This window comes from Thunnus thynnus, chromosome 16 (assembly GCF_963924715.1).
Source record: "Thunnus thynnus chromosome 16, fThuThy2.1, whole genome shotgun sequence".
Classification (NCBI taxonomy): domain Eukaryota; kingdom Metazoa; phylum Chordata; class Actinopteri; order Scombriformes; family Scombridae; genus Thunnus; species Thunnus thynnus.
Genome location: NC_089532.1, coordinates 4,628,553 through 4,648,882, shown reverse-complemented (window position 1 = coordinate 4,648,882; position 20,330 = coordinate 4,628,553). Strand labels below are relative to the sequence as shown.

General features: G+C 41.1%; 2 protein-coding genes across 5 annotated transcripts in view; one reads left to right on the top strand and one right to left on the bottom strand.

Moving 5' to 3' along the window:
* The first annotated feature begins 1,782 nt into the window (after positions 1–1,782).
* On the top strand, positions 1,783–17,757 carry alms1 (ALMS1 centrosome and basal body associated protein). Its single transcript, XM_067615065.1, has 18 exons — positions 1,783–1,895; positions 3,454–3,631; positions 3,975–4,095; positions 4,207–6,088; positions 6,342–6,501; positions 7,004–8,173; positions 8,515–8,630; positions 9,771–10,872; positions 11,802–11,924; positions 12,421–12,576; positions 13,261–14,222; positions 14,694–14,811; positions 15,142–15,357; positions 15,480–15,742; positions 16,413–16,578; positions 16,842–16,899; positions 17,082–17,181; positions 17,451–17,757. The coding sequence occupies exons 1-18, from the start codon at positions 1,881–1,883 to the stop codon at positions 17,493–17,495; spliced, it is 6,951 nt and encodes a 2,316-aa protein (XP_067471166.1). The 5' UTR covers positions 1,783–1,880; the 3' UTR covers positions 17,496–17,757.
* A 79-nt stretch (positions 17,758–17,836) lies between these two features.
* Positions 17,837–20,330, bottom strand: part of dctn1b (dynactin 1b) — a 46,091-nt gene continuing 43,597 nt past the window's right edge. For all 4 annotated transcript variants that reach the window (XM_067615066.1, XM_067615067.1, XM_067615068.1 and 1 more), the window contains one exon: positions 17,837–20,173. In XM_067615066.1, the coding sequence (XP_067471167.1) occupies positions 20,036–20,173 (138 nt within the window). In that variant the 3' untranslated portion in view covers positions 17,837–20,035. The remainder of the gene's footprint in view (positions 20,174–20,330) is intronic.

Below are 20,330 nucleotides of genomic sequence, written 5' to 3'. Positions count from 1 at the left end.
GCAGAATAATTCAAGGTCTTTGCCACTTGTCAATTCAGTAAAGACTTTATACTTTTTTGACGATTTCGCCTCTGAACGATTTTTGTTTTCCAAAAGTTCATTTATTTGCCACCACACGTATCTCATAGTTTCATTTTAATAAATGTTCAAATGATCCACTCAGGGTGCTGATTATTCTCTCAATTAATTGTTTGTTTTCCAAAATTCCAGAAAACAGTCAAATATGTCTGATACACTTTCCTATAAAGTTGCATGATGTCATCAAATTGCTTGTTTTGTTCCACCAACAGTTCAAAATTCAAATATATTGAATTTACCATCACATAAAACTGAGAATAGCAGCAAATCCTCACAAAGAGCAGGCTGCCATTTGGGGATGTTTTAAACGATTAATCAGACATCAAAATAGATTATTCTTCTGTCAATCGATTATTCGATTAATCATTGTAGCTCTAGCTAGCTCTAGGTTTGTGTTCTGTTATGAATGATGCAGGATAAACTGGAAGTGATGGAAGCTGTGAGAAAAATGAGGCACTCAGAGAGAGAAGTTAATCCACAACAGTCTGTTTCTCAAACCTGATATTGTTCCTACAATCTTATTTTGATGAGGAAATTAAAGCCCTGCTGCAGGATTGTTGTCTTCTGCTTATAACCAAACACATGGTACACACTAGAGCCATCTTTTTGATTTAAATAACTAAATTTTGATAACTATTTAACCTTTTTTAAATTACAATAAATCTTACATGGAAAGAATTAAATAAAATGTAAATCTATAAAGAGAAAAACTTAACTGCTCTCCCAAAAAAGTCACACTACCCTCCCTTCAGCAAAAAGAAAAAGGTTAATATTCATTTATAAACATGAAAACCATACACAGATGAATGCAACGTCACAAAACCAGACAAATCTGAGAGGCACAAAAAGTAAAGAGCTCAACTCTGTTTTATTTCTGGGTACTTTAAAGTTGAGACCTGATGGGAAACATTGTGATGGATGCTTTTGCACTACATTTTTTGAGTAGGTTGGAGAGTAAAAATAGAGCAATATAACTGCTTAAAGCACTAGTCAAGAAATCACAATACAGTACAACCTATAAAACTATATTATCCAGTGGTAGCTGACATGGTTAATGTTATCATAATTTATGCTATAATGTTTAATTTTAGTAATTTAATTTTAAACAGACACTTGATTTTTTTTTACTTCTTGAATGTAAACTTATTTTGTTTCGTTTTATTCACCCATTTTATATTCATGTAGCTATTTATTTTTATTCATGGTTATGATAAGGGCTGCAACTAACACTTATTTTCATTATTGATTCATTCGTCGATTATTTATTATTATATTATTTAGTTGTTTGATCCATAAAATGTCAGAAAATGGTGAAAAATATCGATAACTGTTCCCCAAAGCCCAAAGAGACGTCCTCAAATGTCTTCTTTCTTCCTGACCAACAGTCCACAACCCACAGACATTCAGTTTACTACCATACAAGACTAAAGAAACCAGAAAATATTCACATTTGAGAAGCTTGAATCAAAATTTTGAAATTTTCTTCATAAAAAATGACTCAAAATGATTAATCGATTATCGAAATAGAATAAAATATTGTTATTAATATGCTGATTACATTGTTGTTCACCCAAGAATGTGGTTAAATACTTTATTGAACCTGAATAGTTTCAGCTTTTTTTTTTTTTTTTTTAAACACAAGCAAGAGTCTGTTCAATAGACGATCTTTTCTTCAGTTCAAATCCGCTCTCGCGCCCTCTATCCCGCGTGAGTTTCCGGGGTTTTTTCGCCTACATTTCCTAGCAACGGTCCTTGGATACAAACTGGATGAAGCGCGCTCGCTGCGGCGGACAGACAGCAACATGGAGCATCCAGAGGTAATTTGTGTTGCTAACGATAACTTTTTGCTGCTGTGAAAAGAACGTTTTTGTTTTACGTCATTCTCAACCAAGCAAATGTGGCCAAAGTTCACCTAACGTTGGCCAATAGCTAGCTACATGCTAACTGCTTTGCTATGTTGTTAACTGGCTAATTTATCGGCTGACTAACAAACGTAACTCCTTTTAAACGTAAGGTCTTTGTCAGAGACAAAATATAGGGCCTGCATTGTTAATAATCTTAGTTGCAGGGACGACAGGTGGGTACTCACTTGCTAATTTACGTTAGCGTTGTGTGTGCAGATTATGCAGAGCGAAGTCATGTGTCTCGCTAAACTAATAGTAACCTGTTGCCCGTAGCTGACTTTTTTACTATACATTTCTCCGAATGGATGGGTGACAGCGTCATAACATTAGTGTGTAAATATGCAGATAATGTAGCTAAACTCCTCGTAGAAAAGTAACTTAACAACTGCAAACACTCCTACAAAGACTTCGCTTTAGCTGCATTTGACAGCTGTTCAAGAGATCTGCCAGACAGAGCTTCAAAAAGGCTCAATAATCTGCCCAAACTGCAGGTGCAACAGTCAGAACAACTGCATAATTGTTCACAACTGCACTAACGAAGGGAAACCTAGAGCTAGATACTAGATTTGTATTAATACCAAAGGGAAATTGCAATTGTTGCAGCAGCCAGGTCACAAATCACTAAAACAACTGAGGTATTGAAGAAGCTGTATTGAATATACACTGTACAATCACAGTGCCCAGTAATATACTGTACATTAGTGCAAGACTGGTGGATAATGCTATCTGCTGTGCAGGAATGATGAAAGATTGTCTATTATGGATATTAGAATATAATTTAACTGCACATTAAATATATGTACACTTATCCTAATATTTTATCCACCCCAGTAACATACATGAGGGGGCCAAAATACTAGGAACACTTTTCAATATAACACACTCCAGTACACCACCACCCCCCACTACAATGTCAATAATAAACATAATAAAATAATGTCAACAAAACCTGAGAAGCCATAAGCTGTTGTACTGGATTGCATTAGATTGTATGTATCTTATGTAATCGAGTTGAGATATCACCTAATAGATACAAAGGACATTGTGGCAATAATAATAGTACTTCAGCATACTTTATGCTATAAATGTACACCTCTGTTTACAGATCTTGTGATCAATACATTTAATAAATAAATGTCTATGTCCAGGTGAGCAGTTTGTTCCAGTTATATGAGAAACCTGAGGCCTCAGCAACACAGTAGCCTTTTGTCCCAACAGAAAGTGTGATGGCCGCTGGCATGAATGAGCTATTGTAGCCTTTCTTGTCACAGCAGAGTCTCTTGCTAAAGGTGCTCAGTTGTTTGACCAGCAGGTTGTGTAGGGAGTGCAAGATATTTTCCATTATTTACTATTTACCATGACTAATGGCTCCAGAGATTTTTTTTTTTCAGATTTAAGGATACACAGCAGTTGTAAATTGCACAAGGGGACAATAACAGTGAGCTGCTTTGTTTGATGCTTCGGTTCACAGAGGGTGGTGACGTCTCCTCGGTTGCCAGCAGATGAAGATATGACTCAGTCTGCTGGACAAACCATAAACCAACTGGGAGCTCAAAGTCATCACACTGGCATTCAGAACCAGAGGCAGTCCAGGATGACAACAGTCGGCTGGGAGCTTCAGCAGCCAGCAGGAAACTCTTTGCAGCTAGGTATGAAAATTTAATGAAACACTGTCTTTCACCCTCTCATTTGTTTTTATAATGTTGAATATGATTAGGTGATGCAGAACAAGATGTGTCATTGGAAATTTGTGGTTTTATAAAATATATTTTAGTAATATTAAATAGAATGTTGTCTCATTATTTCATGATACTTATTTACATATGGAAAACCACATTTCTGATAATTCATCACATTGGATTTCATAATTATAGGAAGTCGAAAGCAGTGATAGTTTGCATTCATTAAGTTTAAAGGATCTATACTTGAGTTCTGAGTTGCAAGCCTGCTTACAGTGTCTGTGGATATAATTCAACGTTTTTGCATGATCAGAATTTCAGGACAGCAACTTGTCTCCAGCGCTCTCCCTCTTGCCTATAAACTCTGGAGTGGGACACAATTTAACTGAATATTCTTTACTCCAACAAAGTGACATGGAATTTGCTCCTTTAAGGTAAAAAGAAATCAATTAAAAGTCAATTATTGGTTCTGTGGATGTAGATTTCTACATGTCATTTTAATGTTCAGACGTTTATAGTTTCAATTTTTTATTTATTCTTTCAAGGGCATACCCTGATATTTCCATGTCATCGGAGAGGTTTCACTTTCCACCCCAGGACTGCACCACTCAAGCCTCTGATCGTGGCTCATTATCCCAACATCCTTTGGCCCAAGCAACCATCCTGTCTGAAGAAGGAGCCAGTAGCATCTGTTCTCTCTCCCGGCTCAGTTTGTCACCACAGGATGAAGGCAGACGAGAAGAAATGGTTCACTCCCCACGGATTAACACTGTTAATGACAGGCAGGGGATATCATTAAGAGATTATGCAGGTAGCAAAGAGAAGAACTCAGTGACACTAACTGACCCTTCAGACAAGCCAGTGGGAGAGGCTCCTGAAGACGAAACATTCTTTCTGAGAAAGGATGTCCCTGCCCAGCAACTTCTGGACCTCCTTCAGAGAGACGTTGGCATGCCAAGCAATAGTAGTAGCGCTGTATCCTCCACCTCTGAGACCTCTGTGAAGAGCGCTGCCTCTTTTGGCAGAGAGTCTAAAAGCATCAAAGATAGCAAAACAAGCATTGACCACAGCACCGTAAGAAGAGAAGGTCCTCCAGGTGAAGCTTCCCTTCCTCAGCAGCAAACACAAAAACTTGACCAATCACGAACACGGCCATCTGAGGTCTGTAACATCACCATGGGTTCCCGCAGCACTCAACCTGATGACAGTAGTGAAGTGTTACACAGAGAGCTGCTGTCTCAGACAGAGAGAGGAAACAGCCGTGAAGCTCAGTCTAAAAGTCAACAACTGAAAAGTGCTACACCGCCTGGTGAAGCTCTCACACCGTATCCCACGGAGACATCTGAGGGCAAGCCAAGTGTGACTAGAACAAATCTGGGCAGCGTGCCGTGGACAGGAGCTTTTTCCACAGGTGTGGAACGGGGTTATAGAGCGCAAGACCTGTGGTCCTCAGGTAACCAAACAGGGATTGATGGGTCCTACCTGGGTTTCCTTCCACAGTCCCAGTCCACTCCAGGGGTTTTTAAAGTACCTCCCAAATCCAGTGTCAAGGCTACATTAGGGCATCTTTCTGCCATAGAATCCAACAAAGAAAGCTCATATCAATCAAGCACAGGGCTCTCTTCACAGCCAGCTGTTCCTGTGGCTGATACCCCCTGCCCCAGCACAGCAGATCAGTGTCAAGATGAAACCACCTCTGCAAAAGTCCATTCTCTCCCAAGTCTCAACTATATGCAGAAAGTAGATGCTTGGAGGGAAAATCAGAGTTCAGGCAAGACGTCACTGTTTGATAGCTTGGCTCTGCAAGGATTTTCTGGCGTCTCTCCTAAAAAGAAAGCCTACGATGCAGTATCTGACACCCTCAATCACATCCTGAGTCAGCAGGCAAGGAGTTTACATCAGCCTCCTGTTTCAAGTGCTGCCAACCAAAGTTTCACTCATAGTTCTTCCACAGCTCAGTCTGGCCCTTCTTCTCCAAGAAGAGGGGAGGCAGTTGGCAGTGCACCCAGTGACAGGGATAACGCTGGGTCTGCAGCACGACCCTCTGCTTCCCCCTTTGGCAGGTCACAGTCCCACTCCTCTGTCAACACAGTTGTCATGTCAGTCAAGAAAGATCAACAAACGGAGAGGACTGCAGGAAAAAAGAGTCAGACTCAGGACAATGTCCATCAGCAGCCGAGCGCCACAGGTCAACCATCGCCTCTCGCAAACCTCGGCCAGTTCAGTGATGTTTCATTTGATGCAGATTTGATGCTCTCCAGTTCGCAAGATAGCTACAACAGTGGAATTAAATTAGGAACTTCCATTGGAGCTTCTTCTGTTGTCAGCCTAGAGGTTGATAATTATGCCCCTTACTGGACCTCAAAACTATCAACAACACCACCTCTGCCCAAGCCTCGAGAGCTGAACATTGAAGAACGAATTCCGGTAATAAAAAAACTGAAAAAACTTTATAACAACCATACTATTTCTTCAAAATAATATTTAAAATATATTTAGGAATTGAAGATTCAATACCTATGATTGTGTATTGCACAGGTAGTTTAAGCAGTTTCAGGAGCAATCTTGAAACAGTTGATCTTAGTCAGCAGGCACATTTTTGTTGTTGGTGGTGAAAAAACAAATGTATTGCGACTTGTATTCCTGATTCTGATGTAGTGTTCATTTGTCATTCTTGCAGTTATATCTCCATAATCTTGGTATTGACCAGTCGCCCTCAACAATCTTGACGCCGTTTATGCCCAGAGGGCCCATCAGAGAGCCAGAGTTCTCTCCCACTGATCTCTGTACAATTAAAGGATCAATTGGAACCCCAACCAAGAGCACTCAACCTTCTGAAGGTAAATAACCATAAAACCAACCTTCAAAACAGGAAAAATAACAGATAATTTAGTATTGAGCTTCTTTATGCCAAAATATTGGGCCCAATTTCACTCAAAGTTATACTGTACATCTTTTGACCATCCAGCCCAAATCAAGCTGTTCAGGTTGGGCTTAGATTCACAGATATAGGAGAGTTTCAAAAGGCTAAATATCATAAAAGCTGGTACCATATTGTAGGCCAAGTGCAAAGCCTTATTTTTATCTACTATTTGTTGAAGAAGCATGTAAGAAATAAGATTAAAAAATAAACAATGTTTTGATTTTGTTTTGCCAACCACCATGTAAAATTTGGTGCCTTTTTTTCAAAAGGTGTCTTTTTTTATTTATACATTTCATTACAAGCTCAATATTCTAGATAAAGATACAGGGATCAACTCTTGGTAATTAGTAAATGTACTTTTATTACCCAAAATGAAGCAGAGGTTAATTTTAAAAAATACTCTCATTTTGTATTTTCAGTTGGCAGTCCCCTTAAAGGAGAGTTTTCCAGGTGCAGCATTCTGTCAGTGGACTCCAGTATATCTTTACCGTTTAGTCTGGACAGTCTCGGTCCAGCTGTATCGGTTCCAGAGAAGACCAGGCCTTCTTCATCATCTGATACAGTAACTAACCAGAGCGACCGCAGACTGGCGCCCTTCTCTCAGTCTGATGAAGACTCCGTCTCCTCCTCACTGCAGACCAGCCAGCAACAGCAGAGGGACAGCAGTTTAACCAGCAGCCAGAACACCATCCAGCTGGGAGACAGGTTTGACTCTGACCTCTCGTTAGCTACCAAGGCGAGGTGCGTGGATAGAGACTTGGAGTCACCCTTGCAAGCGAGCCGTGACATAGCGCAAAGTGCGGAAGATTCTTTCGTTGGCACCAAAACCTTGCGGGAGATCCGTAAACTTCTCTCTCAGGCAGAGAACGTGGTATCTGCTGGGTCTTCAGTTGCCTCCTCAGCCCCTGCAGTGCCCCGTCTGCTTTCTGATGATGACATATTCCTCTCACTGAGGAAGCAAACTGGCAGACTCCAGAACTCCTTGTTCACCTCCTCTACTGCTGGAGAGCTCAGAACTCAATCCCCCCTGCTATGGGCCAGATCCTCATCTGACTCCATGCTAACCTCAGAGAAACCAAGAGAAAACTCTATTGGTCGAGAGAGTATGACCTCACTGGGGCAACCTGGTTACCCACCCACAAAGGCTGTTGTTACTGCATCTGGTGCAGGAACATACGTAATGCCACAAAACAGCAGTGGTGGAGGTGCAGGATCGTTCCTTGACCTCTCCAAATCAGCCCGGCGGGCAGAGCCTGAGGGCTGCAGTGCTGCACCTCCTGACAACGCAGTCCCACCGCAGCCACCAGTCATGAAACCCTCACCAGCTGTGAGCACACAGCCGTCCTCCTCTACTCCTGTAGACACAGCCAGCACACCAGAGGAGGAAAAACAGGCCACACAGGGTGATCCTATAGTGAGTATCTCTTCCTCACCCATCCTCGAGGACACTGACCAGGGAGTGATAAGCGATGGGAGCAGTGAGAGCTCGCTGGCAGTCAGAGTGGCCAAGTTACTGCAGAATGAATCTCCAGCTACCATGGTTTCCAGTACACCCAGTGTCACTGACCAAGAGGAGAGCAGAGCCAGAGGTAAGAGGATTCACATGCTGTAAAAACTTTTCATGGTGAAAAAAGAATTAAAACATCCAAATAAAGTTTTCCAACTGCTTTTGCAGTAGAATTCACTTCCTTATGGTCCATCTGTAATCATGTTTTCCCCAAAATATACACAGATAAACTGAGTCTGCCTCATTCCTCAAACACAACCCTATCCAGATCATAAGCATGCACAACACTGCCCTCCTGTGCCTCTGTGAACTAGTGTATCCTGGCTCACTCATTGACTGTGTATATTGATAATGTCTAATAAACTCTCTTACACAAATAAATGATCATCTGCAACAGCATAAACATATGTTGTAATGTTGCAGAATGGATCAAGATGAAGATCTCAGGACAGCAGTGTGAGCCTCTGGAGTTGGACAAAGAAGACAGAAAGCGGATTGAAGAGATCAAGAGAGAGCTGCTGTTAAAAAACCCCTTAAAGGTAATTACACTTTACACACCAATCAGTCTCAATTATAAAAGCTTTATTTTAGCTATTTTCTGAATTTTACTACATTTATAAACTACTGTAAATTAAGAGTATAAATACTAAAAAATGTTTATTTTTGTCCCACTTTTCCCTTTTTAAATCATGTAAATATTTAAGATGTTCTTTTTGTCATTTTGATGTTTGCCTCCAATCTGTGGACAGTGCAGGTCTCATGTTTAAGGTAACTGGTGTGTTGCAGGCTTGATGTGTCATCAGATGCATGTTAGACTTTTGGACAAACTTGATTAAAACTGTTTCCAGTTATGGGTCTGGTGCAGTTTTGAAGTGCAAAAAAAGATTTTTTTTCCATCCTGTGGTGGATGAATTAATTCACAGGATAATGTAAACTAGGAGGCTGAATCAAGGGCAGCTGGACTTGGTTGTTAATACTTGAAGACGTTACTTCTTCAGTTCTAACTGACTGGCAGGGAGTCCCAGGTATTTAACCCCCATGGGGTTGTTATCAAGGTAATTGATACCACTTGGTTCGTTAGTGCTCCTGGCTGTAAGGACATTAGGTCATTAGAGTTGTTGGAGTCACTCGAGGCCAAGTGTAAACGACAGCTGTTGGAGTTGTCACATGAGGCCAAATGCAAATGGTTGTTTAATCTCCTGGGATGAAACAGTACTGTAGGTTATAGGGATAAGTGGTGTCTGTAGACCTCCTCCTCTGTTGAGGGATGGTTTCTCTACTTTGACATAGATCACCTCCTTCACTCTTTCAAACCATCTGTCCTCCCTATCCAAAATATGTACATTGTTGTCCTCAAAAGAGTGTCCGTTATCTTTCAGGTGTAGGTAAACTGCTGAGTCTTGACCTGGTGGTGTTGGTGTTTGTTTAATGGTTGTTTAGTTTCCCCGATATACACGTCTGCATTTCACTGCATTGGACCTCATACACTAGATTGCTTTTCTTGTGTTTGAGAGGCAAAATGTCTTCAAGCATCTACAACCAAGTTCAGTTGCCCTTGATTCAACCCTCCTTGGATAACCATGACCTGGGTGACTGAGAATCTTCACAGACATTATAAACTATAACCTTACCTGGTGTCACAGTTTGACGCAGACTCCTGTTTTTGCTTCTCCTTCCAGAGCCAGGGGAGCACAGATACAGAGAGCAGTGCAGCGTCCAGTGTTAGAGGCCTGAGGGGTCAGGAGCTGCCCCGAGCTGCAGAGACATTTGCCACCCTCAGTGATACTAAAAACCAGGCGTCCCAGCAGCTGCAGTGCCTCAGCACGATCCCTCCTGACTCCAGCGTGCAGCTTCAAGAACCTCTTCCCACAGATCTGGAGGCTCGTGTACGTGAGATTGCTGCCAGAGAAGGGGTAACTCTGCCAAGGACAAATGCTCAGGCCCTCACATCCATCACTATTGCCACCCGAAGGCGCTCCACCTCCCCGTCTTCCTCCGCGTCCCCTGTACCTCCCCTCAGTCCAGCCCCAGATCCTCTCCATCTGAACGAGCTCTCTACAGAAACAGTCGAACACCCTGCCGACAGGAAGTTTCCCCCTACTCTGGATGAAGCAGATAAGACAACCAGGGTGCCAGCTTCAGTGTTTGAACCAAGCAGTAGTCTCTACACCAGAAAACAAAACCTGATCCCTCAGTCAGCACCAGGGAATCAGAGGAGACAGGACGCTGTGGGAGGCCAGTATGAAGAACCTCCCCCGTCCTTGCAGGGTTTAGATAGAGAGGATGTGAACGTCAGAGACGACAACACACCATCTTTCAAGCAGGATGATGAGTTATCGATCCAGGACAGCTCTGTTTCTGGTGTCGGAGCTGAACAGGCCACAGTCTTGCCCACCGTTGAATCCCAAGCAAGGACGGGTCACATCTCTCATGTTCATCTCACTCTTTCACCCAAAACTACTGATCACAGTGTTGCCACTGCTGTTTCCTCCAGTCATGCTAATAATGCTGGTCCGGGGCTACCGAGAAAAGAGTTTGTCCCTCTCAGACACTCCTCCTCGGCTACCACCAGTCCAGACGAAGGTGTCGGTCTGTGTAGTCCACCAGAGTGGTACGAGATCAGAGAGCCAATGGGACCGCGGCGGCCTGAAAGAGCCGACACTTCCACCCTGTTCAAACCTGTCGAGTCTCATAGAAGGATGACCTCCACATCCACACAATCCTTTATGGCACGACACAGAGATGAAGCATCACCAGTATCCTTAACCACTGAAACACCAGGTAGGCTTGTTATAAGTACTGAAATATAATGTAAGAATATACTATCATATAAAGGATAGATATTTTAGCATCAGAGAATTAGGATGAGAATATTCTATGTGTTCTTACTTGTGTTTAATAGTATTTGTTTCCCAGATGAAATAGCCTGAGTTGGACCAAGTAGGGTGGCAGGGGGGTCAGTGAATAAAAACAGGTCTGCAATAAAGAATAAACTGTTGATAATTTTTATGATTGAGTAATTGTTTAGTCTATAGAATTACAGAAATTAGGGGAACATGTCAATCACAAGTTCCCACAATCCAGAGTGTCGTCTTCAACAGATAATCAGTTTACACTGATTTAAAACAGAGAAAGACAGAAGATCAGCACATTTTAGAAGCTGAAATTAGAGATTGTTCAGCATTTTTCCTGCTAAATAATTGAAACTATTATTCGATTGTCAAATTTGTTGACCATTAACGTCCTGTCGATTGAGTAATTGTTTCAGTTGTGATTTTAAAAGAAAAAGCACTTCTGGTCTTAAAATTCAAGCCTTTGTTCTGGTATTTTTGATATTGTATTTTAAGTCATTACTTCTAATCTAGAATCAGATCCTTTTATTTATCATCCTCAGTTTGAATACTTCAGTCAGAAACTGCAGCATGAAATTAGAAGATAATCTACAATTAATTTCATACTGATTGAATCTGTGTGTGAATCAAACAGCTCAATAAAAACGTTTGATAAAAATAAAAACAATTAAAAGTGTAAAAGTTCTGGAAAAATAATTTGCTGTTCTTTTGTAAAATATCTTTGAAGTTGGGCGACATATTCTGACAGGCTGCGTCCTTAACAGAATAACAAACAGCATCAAAGTGATTTTTATTGTAATACTGATTCAGTGGCAGTTAAAGATGATTTTTTGTGTCCTCTCACTGCTCCTCATACAGCAGTACCCGTCCTGTTGCCATATAAGCCTCGCGGCAGTGAGGAGCTCTTCTACGTCCCTCAGACAGAAGCTGACGTCTCCGCTACCGACCCCTCTGACACCACCATGGAGAGCTCCCACACAGGTATCGCCATGATTTATTTAGTTTTTTTTACATTTTAGGGATTTTGTTGACATCACAGCAGTAGTAGACACAATTCCTGGCAACATTACAAGTGTAAAAATTGCTCCACTGATTCAACTCCAACACAGCAAATAGTAAAAAAAAATTAGAAATGAACAGAATAGTAATTTTGGTGTTTGATAAATGAGGAGGCTGTGCTCTCATTTCCCCTGTGCCTGCATGAGTAGCAGCTGGTCCATTGTAAGATACACCAGGCAGTGCATTAATTATTCATGTTCAGGGGCTGAGTGAGACAAAGGCAGAGATGGGGCCCAGCAGAGACACAAGGAGAGGAGACTTTAACAATCCATGTCTCTGAACATTTTCTCTTCCTCTCTGTCTAAAAATGAAGGATTTTGGTCACTTTCCCAGCAGCTAATTCATCTGTTATCTAGATCTAACCTTCTCTGAAAAGAACTCATCATGAGGTAACAAGCCACTATTGAATTCTCACCAGGCTCAGACGACGCTCTGCCTCCACACTTCAGCAGTGAGGTCCTCGGACACCAGGACCCGGGTTTGGACCGTGGAGTCACCATCAGGCACACAGAGGGAATCTACAGCAAGAGGCTGAAAACAGCCACGTTCAAAATGCAAGAACCCAGACACAGAGGTGAGCTGAACATACTGACTGACCGTATATGTACCCGCAGTAGTTACTTGCTTTGTTTATTTGGCTGTGACATCAAATGTTAGGCATTAAGTTGTATTGAATCAGATGTATGCAATAAACACGTATCACTTGTGTAAAATAATAATACAAGAAAATCTATTTTATCCAAATTCAATATTAAAGGATTAGTGGTGATATTCTTTATTTTTCTGATTGTCAACAAACTCCATGAAAAGACCAAAACCAACAATGTATTCATCTTACAAAGTACTTACAAAGTATTTTCTGTGTCCAAAGCCTGGTTTACCTTTTTCCTCTTCCTCTGGGCCTCAGACTACTACTACTACAACAAACACAAGCACTGTGTCAATCCCACAAACAATACATGTCCTGCTGCTGGAAATACTGATTAGTGCAGCATATATTCACAACTGAAGATAGTCCCCAGTGCTCCGTTTAATCCTGTTTGCATAACACGTCCAGCTGTTATTCAGCCTTTTGTAAAGAAAAACATTTTGTAGCATTCATGTATGAGAGCAAAGAAAACCTTTAAAACACTTGTTCTACGGGCCAGTTTTCTTAAGTAAATTACTGAACCTCTTTTAAAAATGGAACTATATATTTGTGAGCTGTGAGAATATTGTGAGCTTTATCTTTATCGTTATGTCTCTTTCTTCATCACAGATGGAAGCTCACAAACAAGTATGACTGGAGCTCCAGAGCCGTCTTCTCACGTATCCGTTGCCTCTACCAGAGTGCCTTTATCAAGCAACCAAGTAGCCTCCAGCACCAAGAGAGACCAGGGAACCAGTCCGGTCCAGTTCCAGTTCCATTATAATCATCCAGAGACAAGTGGTGAGACGTTTCAGGCAGCTCATGTGGAGCTGGACCATAGCAAGATGAGCCGTCACCGGAGCCAAAGGTCTGTCCCTCAAACAGGAGCGGAGCGAGATCAGGAAAGGAGAGACCCTGATCTCCGTCAGCAGAGCAGCAGCACTCTGGACCAGCTGTGGCACAGTTTCTGTGAGTGGAGGAACGTGGAGGAGTCTCGTCCGACCAGTGACAGAGAGGCATCGCTGCTGGAGCGGCTAGAGCGTCTGTCTCGTCTTATTCACAGCACCAGGGTTACTAACATGTCTGGGCTACAGATGGAGGCGTATCGTCATCCAGAACAGACGCAAGGATGGAGAGGAGAGGAGGCTACCCTGACGAGGAAGGAAAAGAGGCAGGAGGTTAAGAGGGGTCTACATGGTGAGGCCAGAGAAATGGAGGGAAAAGCCAGTAGAAATGTTCCTCATCAAGTCTGGACACACAGACAGCAGGAAGAGGAAACTTCTCAACCTGCAGAGGAAGACAGCAGTGCCTCCTTCACCTCCAGCTACTCCCAGAGTCAGCACCTCTGTCCCGCAGACAGAGACGAGTCAGAGACCTTGTCCACCATGTCTGGCTCCATGTCCACCGTGGACACGGCCCGGCTGATTCGAGCCTTCGGGGCCCACAGAGTCCAGCACCTGAAGATGAGCTCCGGCCTCAGTAAACTGTACAACACCATCAACAAGCAGAAAGAAGGGAGGGAGCAGAGGAGAGGGAGAAACAAAAATCCACCTCACGTCATCACACTGACCAACGGCACTGATGAGTCTACAGTATGTACATCTGCATCTTATTGTCCTCAAGTATAATCATATGAGTTCCTACTAGCCTTCAAAACCCTTCAGTGTTTATGGATTTGAGAAAATACAAGAAGTTCCTTAAAAGTCAGAACTTGAATAGTGTTTGTAAAACTGTGTTCTTCCCTTTTTCTTTCCAAGAATCAGCACTTCCTACTTTTAGAAAAACTTGATGAGATTATCCAAAAAATGTAGCCTCCATGTTTTTAACAGCTGGAAAATATGACAAGCTTGAGCTGCTAAATATCACCAAAGAAGAAACTGAACATCATTAAAAAATCCTTAAATTTGAAGTATGAATGTTACAGAAATACACAGAAATCTTTGTTGCAGATGCAAATCAGCACCTAATGAACAGTTGGAACACAGAACAAACTGTAAACTTATACTGATAATTACAGGTATTGAGACATTTCTAACTTGTGATGTCATTGCGTTTGTCTGCAGGTCGCTGCAGATTCCTCGTCGTCAACCAGCACTTACACCTTCCCATCACACCACGGCCCCTCCAGGACTCTGCCAGCCAAGAAAACCATTAAACTGGTCAGCAAAGGCATCCAGGCAGGTCAGTCAAACACATAAGTTACCCAGCTTGATGTTTGTTTGTTTGTGTAACATCTTTGACACCAGAAAACCTTCACTAAAAAGAACTCGTCTCATACAATGTCAACTCTTTCTGAAACTGTTAACAGGATGAATCATTGTTAGTTTAGTTTAAGCATTATTTAAATTGTTGAAATTGTTCAGCTATGTCAGGATTCCTCATGAAAGGATTAGAAAGGGTCAATTTATTTAACTGTAATCAGTCCTTTCTTGCTCACTTTGAGGTTTATTTTTGCTGTAATAGAAAAATGAAGCACAAAATTCTTTAAATCGATGTTTTCTTTTTCCTCAGGTGACCTGGAGATTATTAGCAACGGGACTCGACGCCACACCAGAGATGTTGGAACCACGTTCCCTTCGCCTGGTGAAGCCAGAGCTCTCAGGCAGATCTCATCTTCCTCATCCAGCGCAGAGAGAGGAAGACGAGGGCAGAGGAGCACCTCCAAGACTCCAGGGTCACGAAAGCAGACAAAGACCAAGAGAAGCCCATCAAAACTTTATCCTGAAGGTGCGTCAAGCTACAAATGAGGCGTCTGTGATCTTATATGTTGTGTATGTTTTTGCACATCTGTTATGCAAACTAACGTATTAATTCAGCTGGTGTGAATTTCCCATCTTGGTCCCTTCCAGGTGTTTCATGGTTCATCTCTGCTGATGATGTGAGAGCAGACGCGAGGAAGGAGAACCGGCCAGAGGAAGAGGAGTCGGCTTGGAGGCCGAGTACGGCCTGGTTTGAGCCGCACAACAGAATCTATCCGTGGAGAGAACCGCTCAGACAGAGACAAGTCGACGAGGACAGAAACAAACCGCCTGCTTTTACACATCAGACTGAATCTGATCCAGATCCTGCATCCAAGATAACGTCCTCCGGTCTGACAGGCATCACTCTGCAGGTTGGTTTGGATTCGTCTTTTTATTCACAAAATATTGATGGCTATTCATATTGAGGCTTTTCATAAGGGCACATTTTTATTGTAATTTTTTAATTTGTGTGTTTAAGAAGTGATAGACCGACATAGACCTGGGTTGTCATTTCTGAGATTTGTAATTGTACACATGTTGTAAAGATTCAGTAAATATTGGGCATCTACTAGGATTTAAGATTTTTACATTCATAAGACTAAAAATGATGCCTCTTTGAAATATCTTATTGTTGTCTAGAGCTGCAATGATTAGTCGATTAATTCATTAGTTGATTGGCAGGAAATTAAATACTTTTTAAAACTATTTTCATTATTGATCAATCATTTTTAACAAAAAATGCCCAAAGTCTCTGGTTCCAGCTTTTTAAGTGTTACATTTTCTCTGGTTTCGTTGCTCCTCTATGACAGTAAACTGAGTATCTCTCAGTTGTGGACTGTCGGTCGGGATAAAAGAGAACCTTTTTAGTTGCATCTTTGGCTTTGGGATTGATACTTTTCACAATTTTCTGACACTTTATATGATCAAACAACTTATCAATTAATCAAGGAAATAATCAACAATGAAAATATTAGTTGCAGCTCTATTGTAGTCCTCATATGTGGTTTAAGAAACATAATTAACTGTCCTACAATCCTGCAGGAGGCTCTGAAGATGCGTCGTCCGGAGTTCATCTCTCGGTCTGCACAGAGGGTGAAGTGTTTGACGCTGCAGGTGGAGGAGAGGAAGCTGCAGACCGTCTTCAGCAGAGAGAGAGACGAGCTCTTTAACTGGCCCGGCGCCCAGGAGAGGCTCCCGAAGCCTGCAGGTACCCAACAACAAGCTGTTCACACACATAACTGTCACATCACCTCACAAGTGTTTGAATTTTTAGTGCAGAGTCTGTTAACCTTGGTGCTGCTGATGTTCTGCCCATATAACGACACATCTGTTTACGCTGTTTAATGTTCCTTCATACAGTTGTTGCTCATGCTTTGTAAATAAATGAGTAAAAGTCGTTGAAAGTGTCCAGTGTTACCAGTATTTAGAAGTGTTTTTATTGCTTTTTTCCTATTTTCTGTCTCTGTGAAGGCACCGCTCTGATCAGGAGGGCCGTTCCCAGGAAGGAGATGATCCAGAGGTCCAAACAGTAAGCTTTCCATTTAGTGTTTTGGTGATAATTTGGGGTTTTTTTTAAAATGTTTTTTTGTCAACTGATCCCTCAAGTGTTTTAAAATCTATTATTAATAATTTAGTGACAGAGACGTTGTAGAACAATCTCAGCTTTATATAACAGTGTTAAATCTGATCTTTCTCACGTCTCTCCTTCAGGATCTATGAGAATCTGCCGGAGGTGCAAAGGAGGAAAGAAGAGGAAAGAAGAAAAGCAGAGTATCAAACTTACCGGCTGAACGCACAACTCTACAACAAGGTAACAACAAACACAAACACAAACAACTGATTCACATGTAGATGGTTCTAAAATTCATCAGTCACTAAACAACAAGTCAAATTTATTTTAAACACTAAATACGAGCTCAAATTTGGACATTTTGAGCAGCATCAGTGAAAATACTTGACTGCAGTAAATTTCTTATATTCTCTCTTGTGACTCTTAGTTCAGTCTATATGTGGTCGAAGACAAACTTATTAAAGTCTTTGTGAATTAAATTAATGAACGTTCTGTTTTCTGTCTTTCAGAGAATCACAAACCGCGTCCTGGGCAGGAGAACAGCGTGGCACTGATCAAACTTTTTACTGTACAGAAAATCAATGATTTTTACAATTACAAAAAACTACCTACTTTAACAAAAAAATAGCTTTTATTTATATGTGACAAATTTTTTAGTTATTTTAAAGATTATGTAGAAAAGTAGAATTCTACTCATTAAATAATAAAAGTAGCATCACTGGTATTTTTGACTTTTTCTACTTACAGACCAGTCGGATGTTTTAATGTTACACAAAGTGTGTTTTCATGTCAAAATAAACCGTTTCTGCATATTTACATGTTATTCTTTAACATTGTTTTTTTTACTAAATCAAATGTTTTAATTCAAGACAGAGAAGGCGGGACAGAGATACACTGGCTTTAATGTCTTTATTGATCAGTTATCGGTTGTGCAAGAGCGGGAAGCCACACAAGGAAAAGGTAAGACAAGTTAGACAAGCTGCAGATTTCAGTACATCAGCTGCTCAGAACAACAACAGTGAATAAATAAGACATGAGGTTATCGGCATTCTTCCCTCTTAATATTATGTAGTAATGTCATGTAGATGCACTATGCCCATTAATTAAATTACAAAACTTCCTACCTCAGTTGTATGTAAACATAAATATTCTAACAAATAATTAAATAAAACAAGTATCATGGATTAATTAACTAAAAGCCTTTTTTTTTTTAAATCAGCAATGGCAGATGTGGTGAAGAAGAACAAAGATTTCTTTGGCAAAGATGTACTTTTGCTTTTTTTAAACGAGGTTCGGTGTGAACAAATCAAAAATAAGGCAGGTGACCGATCTTTACCACAAGGCTCTCTGCAGGTTTAAGGCTCGGACAAAGTTTTAAAGTCTACGGCGACAGCAGTCTCACAGGTGATACAGGTGTTCAGTAAAATTACCAATACGACCAGTGCGTCATGTGTACCAAGCGTGTAAAAGTTGACACCAACAGCTTACTGGAATTTACACCACGAGTGTAATAAATACTAAATAATTTAAACCATATAACTCTTTTATCTGACTAAAGTAAAGTCAGGTTTTAAATAAACATGAAAAAAAAAAATCTGCAAAAGAATTTCATCCGTGTTTTACACAGTAAATCCCTTCAGGTTAAAATCAGCTATTCTTGTTCTGTGCAGCCAAACTACGGAGAAAAGAAACTAAATCCTCAACACACAACTTTGTCTTGCATGTATCTTTACTGCTGCGGTGTCATAGTCACATGACCTTCATCGGTCAGACGTCATCGCGGCAATAAACTTACATCCAAGTAAGCGTGACGTGGATTCATTCCCCTCCTGTCACTCAAGACTCGTTATATGTGCAAAAAGTGTCTTTGATCAAACTACAGTAAAATGCCCTCTACTGTAAATGCTTTTTTTTTTCTTCCATAATCATTTCAAAACCTTTATAATCCTTTTTTTTTATTTTCCCCTTTTAAACGTTTATAAAAATGGAGCACACAACAGTGACACCTGATTAAAATAACACCACAGTCATGAACCTTCACTTGCTGTGTAGCGTTAACAGTAGTGTGCACAGTTTTAACATAGAAACATACAGCAACATCCAGTGATTTGGCCTAAAACGCTGCATTTGACTGACAAACCACATTGTGCAGGTTCCACACCAGGGCCAAAGAGGAGTCGGAGAAATACTTCATACTAGTTAACTAAAAAAAACAACAACAACCTTTCAGTGAATCTCAGCCGCATGCAGCAGTTTTTCTTGGCATAAAACAGCATTTAGATCTGTAAGTTCAGCAGATAAAGTCATCATCATCATCATCATCATCCTCACACAGACTATAGTTTAAAGAATAAACAGCTGTAATCAAGAGCTCGCCAGTCTGATCCAAGTCACCTCTCAGACCAGGTCCAATCCAATTAGATTTAAGACCAACAACTTCTAGTCATTGTAGAAGTCAGATATCTGTGATATTGGTGGTACTTTAATGCATACGTCTTGTGGCTTTCCTGGACTTTAAAGGATTTTGCTTTAAAATTGTCATAATTTAATAATTGTAGTCTTCAGCCAGAGTGGCTGAGACCAAGTCAGAGTCAAAACAGACACATGACAAGTAGCTGTTGGTATCTGAGAGAGAGATGAAACACCTTTTGTTGTTATTTTGTTCAATAAAGTCTATTAAAACAGATCCACAGCTCTGTTTTTAGATATTGTGGCAGATTTAGAAACACCTCATATCCAAAACCTGCGTAGAACCTCTCTGATACGTCTGTGACGTAACGAGGCCTCGTTAATAGTGGTCATGTGATTTTTGGCGGTGAATCGAGGCATCAAAACATCTTGCCGCAATACGTTTGCTTTGAAAGGTCAATACTGTGTCGAGTAGTTTGCTTTTAGCCTAAAATCACTAACGACTAACGATACTTATCCAAAATCCAGAGTGAGCTTGAGAACCAGACTGACCAGATCAACTTGCTTTTCAATCTCAGTGACACGACTTGTTTGGCTCTGGGGTGGAAACCGAGCGATCAAGCTGATGACGGGGGGGTTGTTGTGTTGTTGGTGCAGCAGGCAGGATCTCGGGGGCAGGTGAGGTTCAGGTCCGCAGCAGACTGTGCACTCTCTGGAGCTGCGACTGTGACAGGACGAGGCGGTGGACTTGCTCCTGACCGCGGGAACACGGGACCATGACCCGACCCACCAGCACCGTGTCGCCCTGCTTCTCCTCCTTCGCCTAAACAGAAAAATAGTATTATTATTATTATTTATTGTGCAATATCAGGTCTGCAAATAGATGTTTGTAGCCCACAAATACTGACCAAAGACTGAAACATGGTGGATCCTTCTCAACTTGAAGAAATTCAAATATAAAGTATTAATTGAAAAACGAC